The sequence below is a fragment of the Condylura cristata genome, unplaced genomic scaffold, assembly GCF_000260355.1.
Source record: "Condylura cristata isolate star-nosed mole 26May11 unplaced genomic scaffold, ConCri1.0 scaffold00017, whole genome shotgun sequence".
Lineage (NCBI taxonomy): Eukaryota > Metazoa > Chordata > Mammalia > Eulipotyphla > Talpidae > Condylura > Condylura cristata.
The window spans coordinates 3,573,918-3,587,153 of NW_004567118.1; the positions used below are offsets into that span (position 1 = coordinate 3,573,918).

General features: G+C 56.2%; 1 protein-coding gene across 1 annotated transcript; it reads left to right on the plus strand.

Annotated features, from left to right (window-relative positions):
* Positions 1–2,572: 2,572 nt before the first annotated feature.
* On the plus strand, positions 2,573–8,491 carry KRT9 (keratin 9, type I). Its single transcript, XM_004684956.2, has 8 exons — positions 2,573–3,262; positions 4,396–4,478; positions 4,598–4,754; positions 5,030–5,191; positions 5,878–6,003; positions 6,127–6,350; positions 6,669–6,964; positions 8,232–8,491. Exons 1-8 carry the CDS (start codon positions 2,573–2,575, stop codon positions 8,249–8,251), a joined length of 1,758 nt encoding a protein of 585 aa, XP_004685013.1. The 3' UTR covers positions 8,252–8,491.
* The last annotated feature ends 4,745 nt before the right edge of the window (positions 8,492–13,236 follow it).

The window sequence follows — 13,236 nt, forward strand, 5'->3', positions numbered from 1 at the left end:
CTGCGCCACCAAGGAGGGCCAGAACACACTTTTTGCAGGGGTTCATTGTCAGTGTGTCAATGAACACAGTCTCTGTGTGTGGCCCAGAGTGTCTCAGCCCTGCACCTCGAGCTGTAGCTTCAGCCCACAGCACATTGCCTCTTCCCGGCCCCTCTCTATGCCTTTGTCCCCCTTTCAGCTCCTAGCATCCACTCGGCCTGGCTAGTCATCTCACCCTCATCTCATCGCGTCAGGTCCGCTTGGTCCAAAGTGCTGGGTTAAATACAAGACGAACCGATGCAGGCACAGAGGGGTTCCTCCTGTGGACGTGGCCTGGGGACCCGAGACAGAGCCTGAAAAACTGTCACAAGGCGCAAACCCAGAGGGTGAGAACCCAGGGAAGCTTCACGGAAGAGGGGGCGCCAAGGCTTACAAAGGGGGATGGGAGTTTTCTGGCAGAAGAGATGGGGAGGGACATTTCAGTGGGAAGGGGTTGGGAGTGCTGGGCATTAGCTGAGGCATGAAGGAGGCTTGAGAGCATTGTGTGACTTAGTTAGAGATTTGGGGGTGCTTCAGGAGATGGACTCGAGTGGAAAGATCTAGATGGGCCTTTAGTGCCAGGAATGTGGACCTTATCTTGGAGTCAAAGGGCATCTTAAACCACACTGGCTCTTTCCCATTTTGCAGGATGGTGGGTGGAAAAGCTGAGATGGTGGCGACGAAAGAGAAGAGACCAGAAGCCCAGAAGGCTGATGTGGGGCAAGGTTCAGAAGGCCCAGGCCAGGCCCCTGAGACAGGGCAGCCCCGCTGCAGTACCCCCACCTGCGGGGTATCCCGGAAGATCCAGGGTTGAAAAGAAAAAGAGGAGCTTCTTGCTGCTGTCACACAACCAGCTGCTGGTGACAGCATGTCCCGGTCGTTGAACTTCACAAAGTGCTTCGGTGTTACCCTGCTGAAGGTGTGTGCCTGGTGAGCTGGTGAGCCACAGCAAAAGCTCCTCCGTCAGCACATGAGAAAACTGATCCTGATCTCTCCTGGGGCTGTTCTGACCATCCCAACAGGGAGTCACAGAGGCAAGATGTGGCTTTCTGGCAGCCCCTGGACAGTGGCTCGCTACTTGTGACTGTCCCCATTAAATTCCCCTGCATAGGACACACCAGAACTCTGTCACCACACCTCTGGTAGCGGTGGTGTGAAGACCCCTAAACATCTCCGTGATGCTGACTTCCAGAAGCCAAGTGAGCCCCGACACCAGGGAGGTGAGGTCTTTGACGAGGGTGACCAGAGAGCCATGGACTCACAACTTCTGCCCGAGATTAAAGCTCAGCCCCAGGGCCGCCTCTGCTGTGGGCGATGCTCGCTGTGGGATTCACCGTCACAAATTGCTGTTCTGTTTCCTACAAAGACTCCAGTTAAATAATGATCCATGCAAAAGAGAGAAAGAAGGGAAGGCCATGTGGAGGAGGAGTTGGAAGACAGAGGCCAGGGAACAGTGGGGCCAGGTCAGGGCAGAGTCCAGAGCTTGGGGGTGGGGTAGTGCCTAATCAGGGCGGTCGAACATCTCTTTTGAGGGTTTCTCAAGCATCTCTATTCAGAGACAGGTGCACTGTCAGAGGCACTGACACAGGAGGCAGTGGAGTGTGGAGCTGGGGCCGGGCGCTGGCGGCCTGCTGTGCCTCTCCTCTGGCCTCCAGAAGGGTGGGGGAATCACTCACCTCTATCCCTCCCGGGGCTCAGGACGGGTCTCACCGAAGGCCTGGGCCCCTCAAGTCCACGCTCGAGGCTGGGCCCTGCGGACACGGGCAGCCGGCGGCGTGAGCCCCTGCTTGTCGGCCCAGCACCTCGCCATCTGCTCAGTCCACGACCCCCGATATCCATCTCATGAATTTTCCCTTTTGGTGCTGGTGGGCACCTTGCTCGTGGCCAGCTGGTCTCCCCCTCGCCCTTGTCTCTGAGGCTGGGTCTGTCTCCCGGAGCGCAGAGTCTCTGCCTCCCAGTCATCCTGGAGAAAGCCTGAGAGCAAGGACTGGGTCCCCCTGCAGGGTGGGGATCTGTGAGGACGGGCTTGGGGCTTCCCGGCTGTACTGGCAGACCCCCGTGGGCAGGGCTGTGCCTCCCGGTTCCCTAGAACAAGTCCTTGGTACCCTGGCCTGAGTGGCTCAGCCCAGAATGGGGGCAGGGAGGGGTTTGGACAGTAATTGCCGTCAGCGGGGAGGCCCGCGCGCTACTCGGCAGGTTTCTATGCTGGAGGGGCTAAGTCTTAGACCTGCTTTCCGGATTACCAAACTCCAGGATCTAGGTCACCCCCTTGGCAGTGCTGTTGATTTATGATGCCCCTGACAGCCTAATGTCATTAAATTACCTCACACAATGGAGAGAGGCTGGGCCACCTCCCGGCAGCCACCGATGGGCGCGCAGCCCGGGGCAGCCGGCGGCCTCCCGGATCCTGGGAGTCTGGGGGCGTCTGGCTGCGGCAGGGCACACCCAGGCGCGCCACCCTCCGTCGGGGTATAAGTAGGCAGCTTGGGGAACAGCTCTGTACCCCGTGCTCGGAGCCAGCAGCACTGCCACGCTTCCCACCGTGAGCTGAGCCATGAGTTGCAGACAGTCCAGCCTGCGCAGCGGCGGCAGCTGCGGGGCCGGCGCCAGGGCCTCGTCCAGCAGCCGCTGTGGTTCCTCCGCGGCTGCTGCGGGAAGGGGCGGGTGTAGCTCTTCCAGCAGCCATCGAGGAGGGAGCCCTGGGGCTTGTGGGAGGGGAGGTGGAGGCGTCTTTGGGTCCAGCTATGGGAGTGCGTCTGGTGGCAGCTTTGGGGGATCTAGAGGCTTTGGGGGAAGCATTGGTGGTGGTTCTGGAGGATGCTTTGGGGGGTCTGGAGGCTTCAGGGGTGTTTCTGGAGGTGGCTTTGGGGGATCTGGAAGTTTTGGGATCGTTTCTGGAGGTTTTGGGGGGTCTGGAGATGGCTTTGGGGGTGTTTCTGGAGGCAGCTTTGGGGGTTCTGGAGGCTTTGGGGGTGTTTCTGGAGGAGGTTTTGGGGGGCCTGCAGGTGGCTTTGGGGGTGGCTTCGGTGGTGGTGATGGTGGCATCCTGGGTGCTGATGAGAAGACCACCATGCAGGGCCTCAACTCCCGTCTGGCCTCCTACCTGGATAAGGTGCAGGCTCTCGAGGAAGCCAATACCCACCTGGAGAATAAGATCCGGGACTGGTATGACAAGCAGGGCCCCAGCGACTCCCCAAAGGATTACTCCTGTTACTATGCCACTATGGAGGACCTCAAAAAACAGGTAGGTGGAGACTGCTCCCCCAGCATCCCTTCACCTCCTTCACAAGCTCTAGCTTCTGGAAAGGTAAGCTGTTCCACTCTAAGCTCAGATACAGCCTGGGAATGCGTCTTTCGGAGACTGAACGTTCATCAGTAGGAGCCTCTGCTTGGTTCCCGGATGCTCCTGGTGCCAGGACACTGTCCTGTGCTCTGGGCTGTCACTGCCATGCCCCAGCTCTCAGTCTGAGCAGGGAAGAAGACTGCGTTAAGAGGGCGACTCCGAGCCTCCCTTGGCCTGGGCCCAGCTTAGGGGTGTGGAGCAGCATGGCGGAAGACAGCCTGAGGTGCCTCTTAGAGCTGGGTCTGGCTGTGGGTGAGCCACCAACTCACTGTGTGACCTTGAGGAACTCGATGCCTCTCTGGATCTGTTCTGTGTCATTTCATGCAAAGGACCAGCGCTCAGCTCCTGCTGGTTTAGAACTTCTACACCTTGTGAAAAAAAGAAGAGGGTAAACTCTGTTGCTGAAAACACGATCAAGCAGCTCAGGCAAAGGGAGTGTCTGTGCCTGTCTCTCCTCTCTGGAGCATTCAGAGATTTCAGCTTTGGGAAATGAGAAACCCTGTTTTTCCCTTCCTGCTTCCTATAGAGGTCTGTCGTGGTCTTTCCAGGCTTGCTGGATCTGGGTACCTAAGCTGAGGAGGTGCAGAGTATCTAGAACCCTGGGGACGGAGTCATCTCTCCCTCCCTCCCTCCCTCCATCCATATGCCCTCCTGGTGATAGCCTCTGCATGTCTTTTGTCCCTACCCCCAAATCTTTTTCATTGTTTTAATCCATGTACAATCTTAGCAATCTTTTATCCATGTACAATCTCAAGGCACCAACTAATTCAGTTGCTTCCTGCCTCGATTTCCCATTGCCACACTTGATCTCTTTTTCAACTGTTTATTGTGTGACTATGTGAAGGCCACATTGGCCATCCGTGGGAAAGGTGGCAAGGACTATCTGCCATGTACCAGTTGCCGGAAGCTTCTCCTACCTCTTGAACGTCTTCCTGGACGGCGTCCTGACCTTCTGTGGCTATGCCTGGTGTCTTGTCCTCTTTCAGCGGGTCATGGCCCGGGGCCTGGGCTCCACACTGTCTCTTCTTGTTTAGATTGTGGACCTCACGGTGGCCAAAAACAAAACCCTTCTGGACATTGACAACACTCGCATGACAATGGATGACTTCAGGATGAAGTGAGTCCAACCAGCTCTCCCCATCCTGGCCTCAATCCTTCCCCACTCCATGGCGCTCTGATGGCCGCTGGTGCAGGCCTGGCGCCCTCTTGCTCACCGCTGCCCCTGGCTGGTCTCAGGTTTGAGATGGAGCACGGCCTGCGCCTGTCGGTGGAGGCCGACATCAACGGCCTGCGGAGGGTGATGGACGACCTGGCCATGCAGAAGTCTGACCTGGAGATGCAGTACACGTCTCTGCAGGAGGAGCTGGCTGCCCTCAAGAAGAATCACGAGGATGTAGGGTCATGGTGTCTTCCGGCTTTCTGGGGAGAGGGAGGCACAGAAATGCAGAGATAGTGGGGACATTGTGGGGTGGGGGCTATGGAACATTGCCTGGAAACACCCTCTCCCTTGCTCCTGAGGACACCCCCGGCCCCTCCTGGACACTGCCTCCCGTGGTGGCTGGGCTCTGGCTTCACAACTGTGTCCCGTTTTGTTCTCTGGGGAGAGCAGAGGGAGCAGGTGGGGGGAGGACTCCACTCCTGGCTTCATCTCCCCTTCCTCCCTGGCAGGAGATGTGCCAGCTGAGCGGGCAGAGTGGTGGGCACGTCAGTGTGGAGATGAATGCGGCTCCCAGCATAGACCTCACCACGACCCTCAACAACATGCGCCAGGAATACGAGGAGCTCAGTGCTAAGAACCGCAAGGACATCGAGCAGCAATATGAGACTCAGGTGGGCAGGGGCCGCTCTTCAGCCTCCGGTGCTCCACCTGGACCCCTGCGTCCACCACTACGTTCCTCTCCCCTCCCCTCCCTTCGCCCCCACCTGCCCTCTCTCACTGGCCACTCGAGGGTCATCCATCACTCTCCGAAGGCTGCTGATGCCAGTCACCCACCTGCCAATCCATCCATGATTACTGAGTAGCTTCTCCGCACCAGGTTATTTGTGAAGGCTGATGTCTCAGAGGCCTTAAGAGTATCGCCCTGAGAAGCTTCTTTTATTAGGCGTGTGTCAACAAAGACAGAGCACGAACAATTTACCCAGGGCTTTGCGCTATGAGACTGTAGTCGAGGGAAACAGTTAACACTGCGCTCCTGTGGCCTCCCCTCATCCCTGGGCGCTCCGGTCCTAGCACAGAGCCTGTTGCCTGTGTGTGTGTGTGTGTGTGAGGGTAAAATAATGTTAGCAAGGCAGTGTAGGGACAGAGTGTGAGTAGTCTTGAAGCTTTGCAGCGAGGGAATGTTAAGTTGGGAGAACTGGACCACCCTGCTGGGCTGGAGGGAACAGAGCTCAGAATACCTGGTCCTCGACTTTGTTTCAGCTTTGGCCTTGAAGCTGAGGGTCCAGGCAAGTGGGGGAGAACCTAGCCCGTGGCGGCCTCTGGTTCCAGCTGGTCCTCACTGAGTTTGGGTTTGCAGATGAGCCGGCTGGAGCAGGAGGTGACGACTAGTAGCCAGGACATGGAGTCCTGCAACAAGCAGGTGATCCAGTTGCGGCAAAGCTTCCAGGGCCTGGAGATCGAGCTGCAGTCTCAGCTGAGCATGGTTGGTAGTTCTGCTCAGGGCCTCTGCTGGGGCGGGCGGGGCACAGCCGGCTGGGCAGGAGAGGTCAAGCGGGAGGGGAGCGCGATGGTGTGGCATCCTCCTTAAGCCTCCCCCTGCCCCTAGAAATCAGCCCTGGAGAAGTCCCTGGAGGACACCAAGAACCGCTACTGTGGGCAGCTGCAGGAGATCCAGGAGCAGATCGGTGCTCTGGAGCTCCAGCTAGCTGAGATCCGGGGGGAGACCGAGTGCCAGAATCAGGAGTACACCCTTCTGCTCGGCATCAAGACGCGGCTGGAACAGGAAATTCAGACCTACTGCAGTCTCCTTCAAGGCGGCCAGGATGCCTTGTAGGTGCACCAGGCTTCCAGGGGCCCCCTGGGAATTCCGAGGCCCCCCGAGACTACGTCAGTTGCTCTGGATGGAGGCAGCCGGGGGAGTCCCTGTGTACAGGCCTGATGGGCCGAGGCCTTCATCCTGTGAGGATCTTGGGGCTTCTGGGCTTTGGGAAAGGAGGCTGCTGCCAGGAGAGGGGAGTGCTCCCCGCTGGAGGGAGAAGCTCGCCCCGCTGCTGTGCTCGGCTTTGCTGGGGGGAACGTGTAGGAGGGACCGTGCCTGGCCTTGAGTCTGTGGGGTCACTCATTTAGTCTGTTTTCTTTCCTGCTCAGTGATTCTTGTGGAGCTGAAAAAAGTGGCTTAGGCGGTGGTGGAGGAAGTGGATTTCAAGGAGGAAGTGGAAGCAGCCATGGAAGAGGACCCCGGGGACAAGGGGCAAGCAGTGGAGGTGGCCACCGGGGAGGAAGTGGAGGCAGCCATGGTGGAGGAAGTGGCTCTGGAAGAGGAAGTGGAGGCAACTGTGAAGAAGGAAGTGGATTCCAAAGAGGAAGTGGTGACAGTTGCGGAGGAGGAAGTGGCAAGTTGCAGTCCTCACCCGCAAAACCTGGCGACTGTGCTGCCGCTCAAGGTAAGGGCCAACTCCAGGGTGGAGGGTGTGGGAAGCCGGGTGTTACTGTCAGAATATCACTTCTTTTTGGCGTCTTGGAGTGTCCGAGGGGCACATGTTCTGAACAGAACTAGATTTTAGGGCGGCCTCTCCACTTACCCTTGGTTCCGAATCGGTCATGGTTTCCGCGCATTAAGGCAGAGGCGTAGATGAAGCTTAGACCAAGTGAACCCAGGACCTGAGCGTCGCTGGCACAGGAGGTGGGTGGCCACGGGGCATTATGTTGTCTATTCCCGCAGTCACTTTACAGATGAGGAAGATAAGCAACATGTTCAAGGTCATACAACCCATACATGCGGGACCGAGCCTGGGGGCTCTGGTAACCAACCCAAGGGTGGGGAGGCCCGATCAGCAACAGTTCTGGGGTCACAGTCTGTGGTTGGCTCACACACACCTGGTGGATGATGCAACAGCCCAAAGGGACAAACAATGAGTGAAATAATCTAAATTTAAGAAAGAATTGCTCAGGAGAACGACCTCTAGGTTGGAGGTTTCCTCTTGTGCATGTTGAATTTTTTTTTTAGATTTATTTATTTATTCATTCATACAGAACTGGGGTGGTACAGGCCAGAGATGGAGAGGTTGACAGGATTCACCAGAGACAGAGTGGGGAGCAGAACAGGCAGATCGAGGAAGTACACTGCTGAGGGGAGCAGCGGGCGGGTCAGGAGAGGTCTGCCGCGCCATGTGGATCTCCTCTGGGGCAGGCTGGGATCGAACTCATGCGGAAGCGGCTTTAGCTTCTCAGTGCAGTGCTTTAACCCGCTGCGCCACCAGGGAGGGCCGCATGTTGAATTTTATAAAACAAAAACTTAGCATGACATTGCTGTACAGTCTGACTGAACGTATTGAGGTCAGAGAGGCCCGGAGGTGCCGGGAGCTGCCCCCCTCTGGGGTGGCTGGTGTGTGTCAGGCGGGGTGCAGGGCCACAGAGGTGCACTGGGGCTGGGCGCCAGGCCTCTGCCTCCTTATGCGGGTCATTTACTAACAAGACTATCTGGAGGAGGAGGCTGCCTCATGACCCGTCACCTTCAGAGCTCGGAGACCATCTGCCATGGCAGGAGAACATCAGAATGGAGGGGCCACAGGACCCCACGTCTTCCCATCTCAGGATTCTCCAGCCCATTGAGTTCTCGTCTCCTTGCTCCCGGCTTCCATCTCCAAGCTCCAGCCTGTCTCCTGCTCTAATCCCTCGCTTTTCCTTGTCACCACCTTTCTGTCTCCACAGGCTACCAGCTGCAATACTAAAGCCCCTCTAAGCTTCTCCTCAGCCCCAGCGGAGTGTCCCCCAGAGAGCACCCGCGTGAAGCCTGCTCCTTGCATCTGGAGTATCCAGCACAAGCCCCAGGCCAGTTTGGGCAGCTGACAGGGCAAGTGTGCTCCTGGCTGCCTGCTGGCTCCCTGCAATGGCGAGACCTCGCTTTTCCTGACTGGTGTGGGGGTGACACCCCTTCCTCCTGATTCTGACTTCCTAATAAAGGTTTCCTACTGCACATCAAACATGGATCTTAATTCATTTGTTCTTTGGGATTAAGAAGGAGGATGAGGGCCCTCCCTGGTGGCGCAGTGGGTTAAAGCACAGCACTGAAAGCTAAAGCCACTTCCGCATGAGTTCGATTCCCGCCTGCCCCGGAGGTGACCACATGGCGTGTCAGACCTCTCCTGACCCGCCCGCTGCTCCCCTCAGCAGTGCACTTCGTCGATCTGCCTGTTCTGCTCCCCACTCTGTCTCTGGTGAAGCCTCTCGCCACCCCTCAGCCTCTGGCCTGTACCCCAGTTCTGTATGCACAAATAAATAAATCTTAAAAAAAAAAAAAAAAAAGAAGGAGGATGAATGGAGGTGAAGAGACAATCAATTGAATCCACTTTAAAAAGAGCCAGTTATATTCTCTGTGCTGATAACAAAGCAACACACAATTTAGTGGCTTAAAATAACAACCTGTTATTGACTTCCTGCTTTTGCAATTGGTAATATAGACTGGAAAGGTCTGTTCCCTCCAATTGTCTGTGGCCAGCTGAAAGGCAGTAGGAACTCTGGGTCTCCCTTGCTTGCTGCCTGGGGGTGGTTGGGGGTGAATGGCCCCAGGACGCTCACCCTCCAGCCATGCTGACAAGTGCCCTGAGATCATGAGCAGCAGTGTGCAGGCTTCCGAGGCCTAGGCTTGGAGCAGCCATTTAGACTGCACTTACTGGCCAAGGCATGTTATAACCTGGGCCACACTCACGTGGGGGAGAGAAGCGTTTCTTGTGGGCAGAACTGCACGGTCCTGTGGCAAGGGCGTGGATACGGAGAGACGATCACCGAGGCCAGTTCCTGCAAACATTCTGTCATAGTCTACAGCTGGTCTTGTGTTAGCTACAGAGGAAAATGACACAAATGAGGTTTTTGCTTTGGAAGATTTCAGATGGTAAAAAAATATAGGTACGAATTAATAAAGTGCTTCAGGGCAGGGTAAGGAACGTTCCAGAAGACAGCAGTCAACAGTGTTCCCCTAGGGCCCCTGTCCTGACCCTTAAACTCGCTTTCTGCCTGAGGAAGACAGGTCATTCAGCCCATGTTCCAGATACCACAGCTGCATACCACACCTCTCTAGGTGGAGGGCGGGGATGAGCTAAGCACAGGACTTGGGGTGCCAAGGACCTACACTGGGAACGTATTTCATGTCTGAAGAAGAGGAAGGAGGTAAAGTGGAGTAGAGTGAGTGAGGAGATAAATAGTGGAAGAGGGTGGAGAGGGAGGGTGCTTGCACCATGTGGGGTCCTCTAAGAAACTTGGCTCAATGCCAAGTGATGTGGGCACTGTGCACAGAGTTGGGGTGAAGGATTCCGAGATGGCAGATGCCAAAGGATGGAGGAGCCCAGACAGTCGAGTTCACTGGCGGGGAATTTTGGAAGAGCTACCTGCCCTGACCACCACACCAGTCCTCACCTGAGCAAGTGACAAGTGCTATCCTGTTGAGCAGGTGAGAATGTGGAGGGTCTCACAGCATCTGGCAGTGATGACCATGGTTAGCACACAGGGCTTCGAGCAAAGACAGCACGCTCCAAGACATGCCTTAAAGGCCGCCTTGGCTACTCGCGAGAGGCCAGCAGGGCAGGGTAGAAGTAGAGGCCAGTTTGCGAGGAGGTGACCCAGCGAGTGGCTGGCGCTGAGCTTAAATTGCCCTGAGACCTCTTGACCAGACAGAACGTGTCTAACTTTCCTTGAAGACTTGTTTTCACAGACGCAGCAGAGTGGGGTGCCGTGGGGTACTTATTCAGGGGTGACACAGCCCGGGCTTGTGCAGGGGTGGTTGACCTTGAGATGACCCCCCCTGGCTGAAACTGAGAGGCAGTTTGCTGATGCACAAACAACATCCAAAACCAAAACAGGAACAGGCCGGCCACCTGGGCTGTACTGAAAGGCGAGAGTGTCCACCAGCAGGAAGCTCCTGAATCCTGGCGTCTGAAAGCCTCCATTTTACGACTCTATGATCACACTTTGCCACGTTCATGATTCCCTCTTCTTCCACTTTTTCCTCCTTCTCCTCCTCTAAAGCCTCCTCCGGCCAGAGAGGCAGATCTGAGGTTTTTCTCCTTTCTCCTTGTCAGTTGACCTTGCAATAAAGCTTTTTCTTTTCTCAAAAGTCTGTGTCATAGTATTGGCTTTCTGTGCTTCAAGCAGCAAGACCATCTCTCAGCCACAGACCACGGCAGTCGTAGAGGAGACGGTCAGAGTGTTAGACCGTGGACAGCGTGTGAAGATTGCGTGTGAAGGTCGCACCACCAGGATTCTGATGAGACTGTTGATGTCAGGACTCAGATGGTCTCTGTGTCCTTTGTCTGAGTGAGTGGGTGACAGGGGTTGCTGCCTGTGGCCCTGGAGAGTCTGTCGGGGAGTGGCTGGGGCAGAAGATGAGTTGGCATTGGACGTGCTGAGTGTACAATGCCTGTTAGACACTGTCATGGGCTGAGGAGTGCCCCAAGTTTTATCTGTTGAAGCCCCAACCCCTGGTACCTCAGAATGTGACCACATTTGGAGACAGGAACTTTGAGTTAAAATGAGAGTGTAAGGAAGGGCCCTGATCCAGTCTGCTGATGGCCCCTAACAAGAAATTTGGACACACAGAGAGACACCAGGGGCCACTCCCACAGGTCAAGGGGAGCGGCGTCTGAAGAAATCACCTTAATTTGGGACTTCTCGTCTCAGAACTGTGACAAAATACATTTCTGTTGTTCAAGCCATCCAGCGTGTGGTGCTTGGGGGGAGGGGGGGAGGTGGGGCGCACCCTGTGCAGACAAGGACAGACACTTGGGTATAGATTTCCAGGCCTCTCTTCCTGCAGAGATCTAAACCCAATCTGAAGCCAGGTTGTTGAGGGAGGTTGGGTGAGTGCTAACATCTCCAGGAGCAGCTCCAGAGGATGAAGCTAGACGGCGGTACAGTCAGAGGACTCCTGCCGCCGGCCATGGGGACAGTCGGGTGCATGTCCCACCCCTTGCTACGCTGTCACTGGCCCTGCTGCTTCTGGAACATGGACACCTCTGTGGTCACTCTTGTCAGAAGAGATTCCACGCGGCACTTGCTTCTTCAGGACATCGGCTCCCAGCTGCAGACAGAAGGGGTGTCACGAGTTGGGAGAGCCTGGTCATGTCTGAGCTCCCACGTGAGGGAGATGTAAGATGGATTTCTGGCTTCGACATTGTGGGGGTCACAGCCCCCGCTGGAGTTTTCCTTTTCAATGGAGCTAGGTGACCAAGAGGAAGAGCAATGGCCCACAGAAGAAGGGGAGGGGAGCAAATGCTTATTGATGCTTACTGTGCACCAGGCCCTGTGCCAAGCACTTTACATCTATCACCATACTTAATCCTCCCTGTGGCCTTTGACGCTACTTAAGTGTCATTTCTTGAAGGAGGACACTTGCTTCAAGGAAGCAAATGACTTCTCCTCCCCCTCCCCAGTGACGGAACTTGAAAGGTGGAGTCAGCATTTGAATCCAGGAGTTCTGGTCCAGGAAAGGTTGTTCTGTGAAGAAACCCTCGATCAGTGAGATGAAGTAACTTGTCTGAGGTGACACAGAGTCTGTGTGACTGAGTCAAGACTCATCTAATGTGTGTTGGCTCCAGAGTGGCGCTCTGCCTGCCCTCTCTGACCTCCAGCAGTGATTGAGCGCCTACTGAGCACAGACAACTCCCATGGGCAGAGGCTGGTCAGAAACGCCCCACGTGGCAGCGTAACCCCGCACAGCGCTGGGAGAAGGGCTGACCTGGCATACGTGGTGGCGCCCCGGACCTCAGTGCCTCCCACAGTGCCCCGGTCTGGGCTTGCCAAAGCAGAGTGGCTGACCCCAGAGAGGTAGAACGAGAGGGACAGCCGCTGGGTCTCAGAAATCCCTCTGGACTCCAACATCTGTTATTCCAGCGCGCGTCAGCCGCAACGTGACCTCCCCAAGTCCCCTACCTTCTAGTCGCCCCTGGAGCCCCCCAGCTGCCGGCTTCCCGAGGCCCCCTCTCTCTCGCAGGCCCCAGCAGGAACAAAATGGTTTCTCTTCTCCGTTCTCTCCTGAACGAAAACAACTACCTAAGGGATTCTCGTGCATCCTCCACCAGCAGATAAACCCAGGAGAAGCAGCAGTGTGAGGTTGTAAGGGGTGAGGAAAGGTGAGGCGGGGGTGGGGGGTGTCCTCAGAACTGCAGTGCGTGGAGTCTCCAGCTATTTCCTTCCCTTCTTCACACCATTCCCTCATCTGTTCCCTCTTCCACAAGTATTTGCTGGAGACCTTTCTGCGACATGGATTGGAAATCAGCCACAAAGCAGGTGGGGCCTCCCTGCCTTGGGGTCCCAGCCCAGCACCACAGCAGGTGGGCAGGTGGGTAACTGCCTGCTGGTGGGGACAGCTGGTGACGTGTTGTGAGGCTTCCTGGAACCGGCGAGGCTGGGGCACTGTCACATGCCATCTCATTTACTTCTCTAAAGATTTCACCACGATGTGACAGGTAGAGATGTGACAGGCGGGTACAGGCCACGGGGACCTACTGGCCTATTTACAGATGAGCAAACCAAGGCTCAGAGAAGGGTGGAAACTTGCCTAGCCATGCACCCCACGGTTGGCCTGGCTCCACACCTGGCCCGCCTAGTGCCATCTAGCTGCCGCTAACAATTTTAGCACTTTCTACGGCCTCTGGAGAACAGGAGGAACGATTTGTGCAAACAACTAAGAGTGAACTCTGTGGTCTCTGGCCTGGGCCCCCCC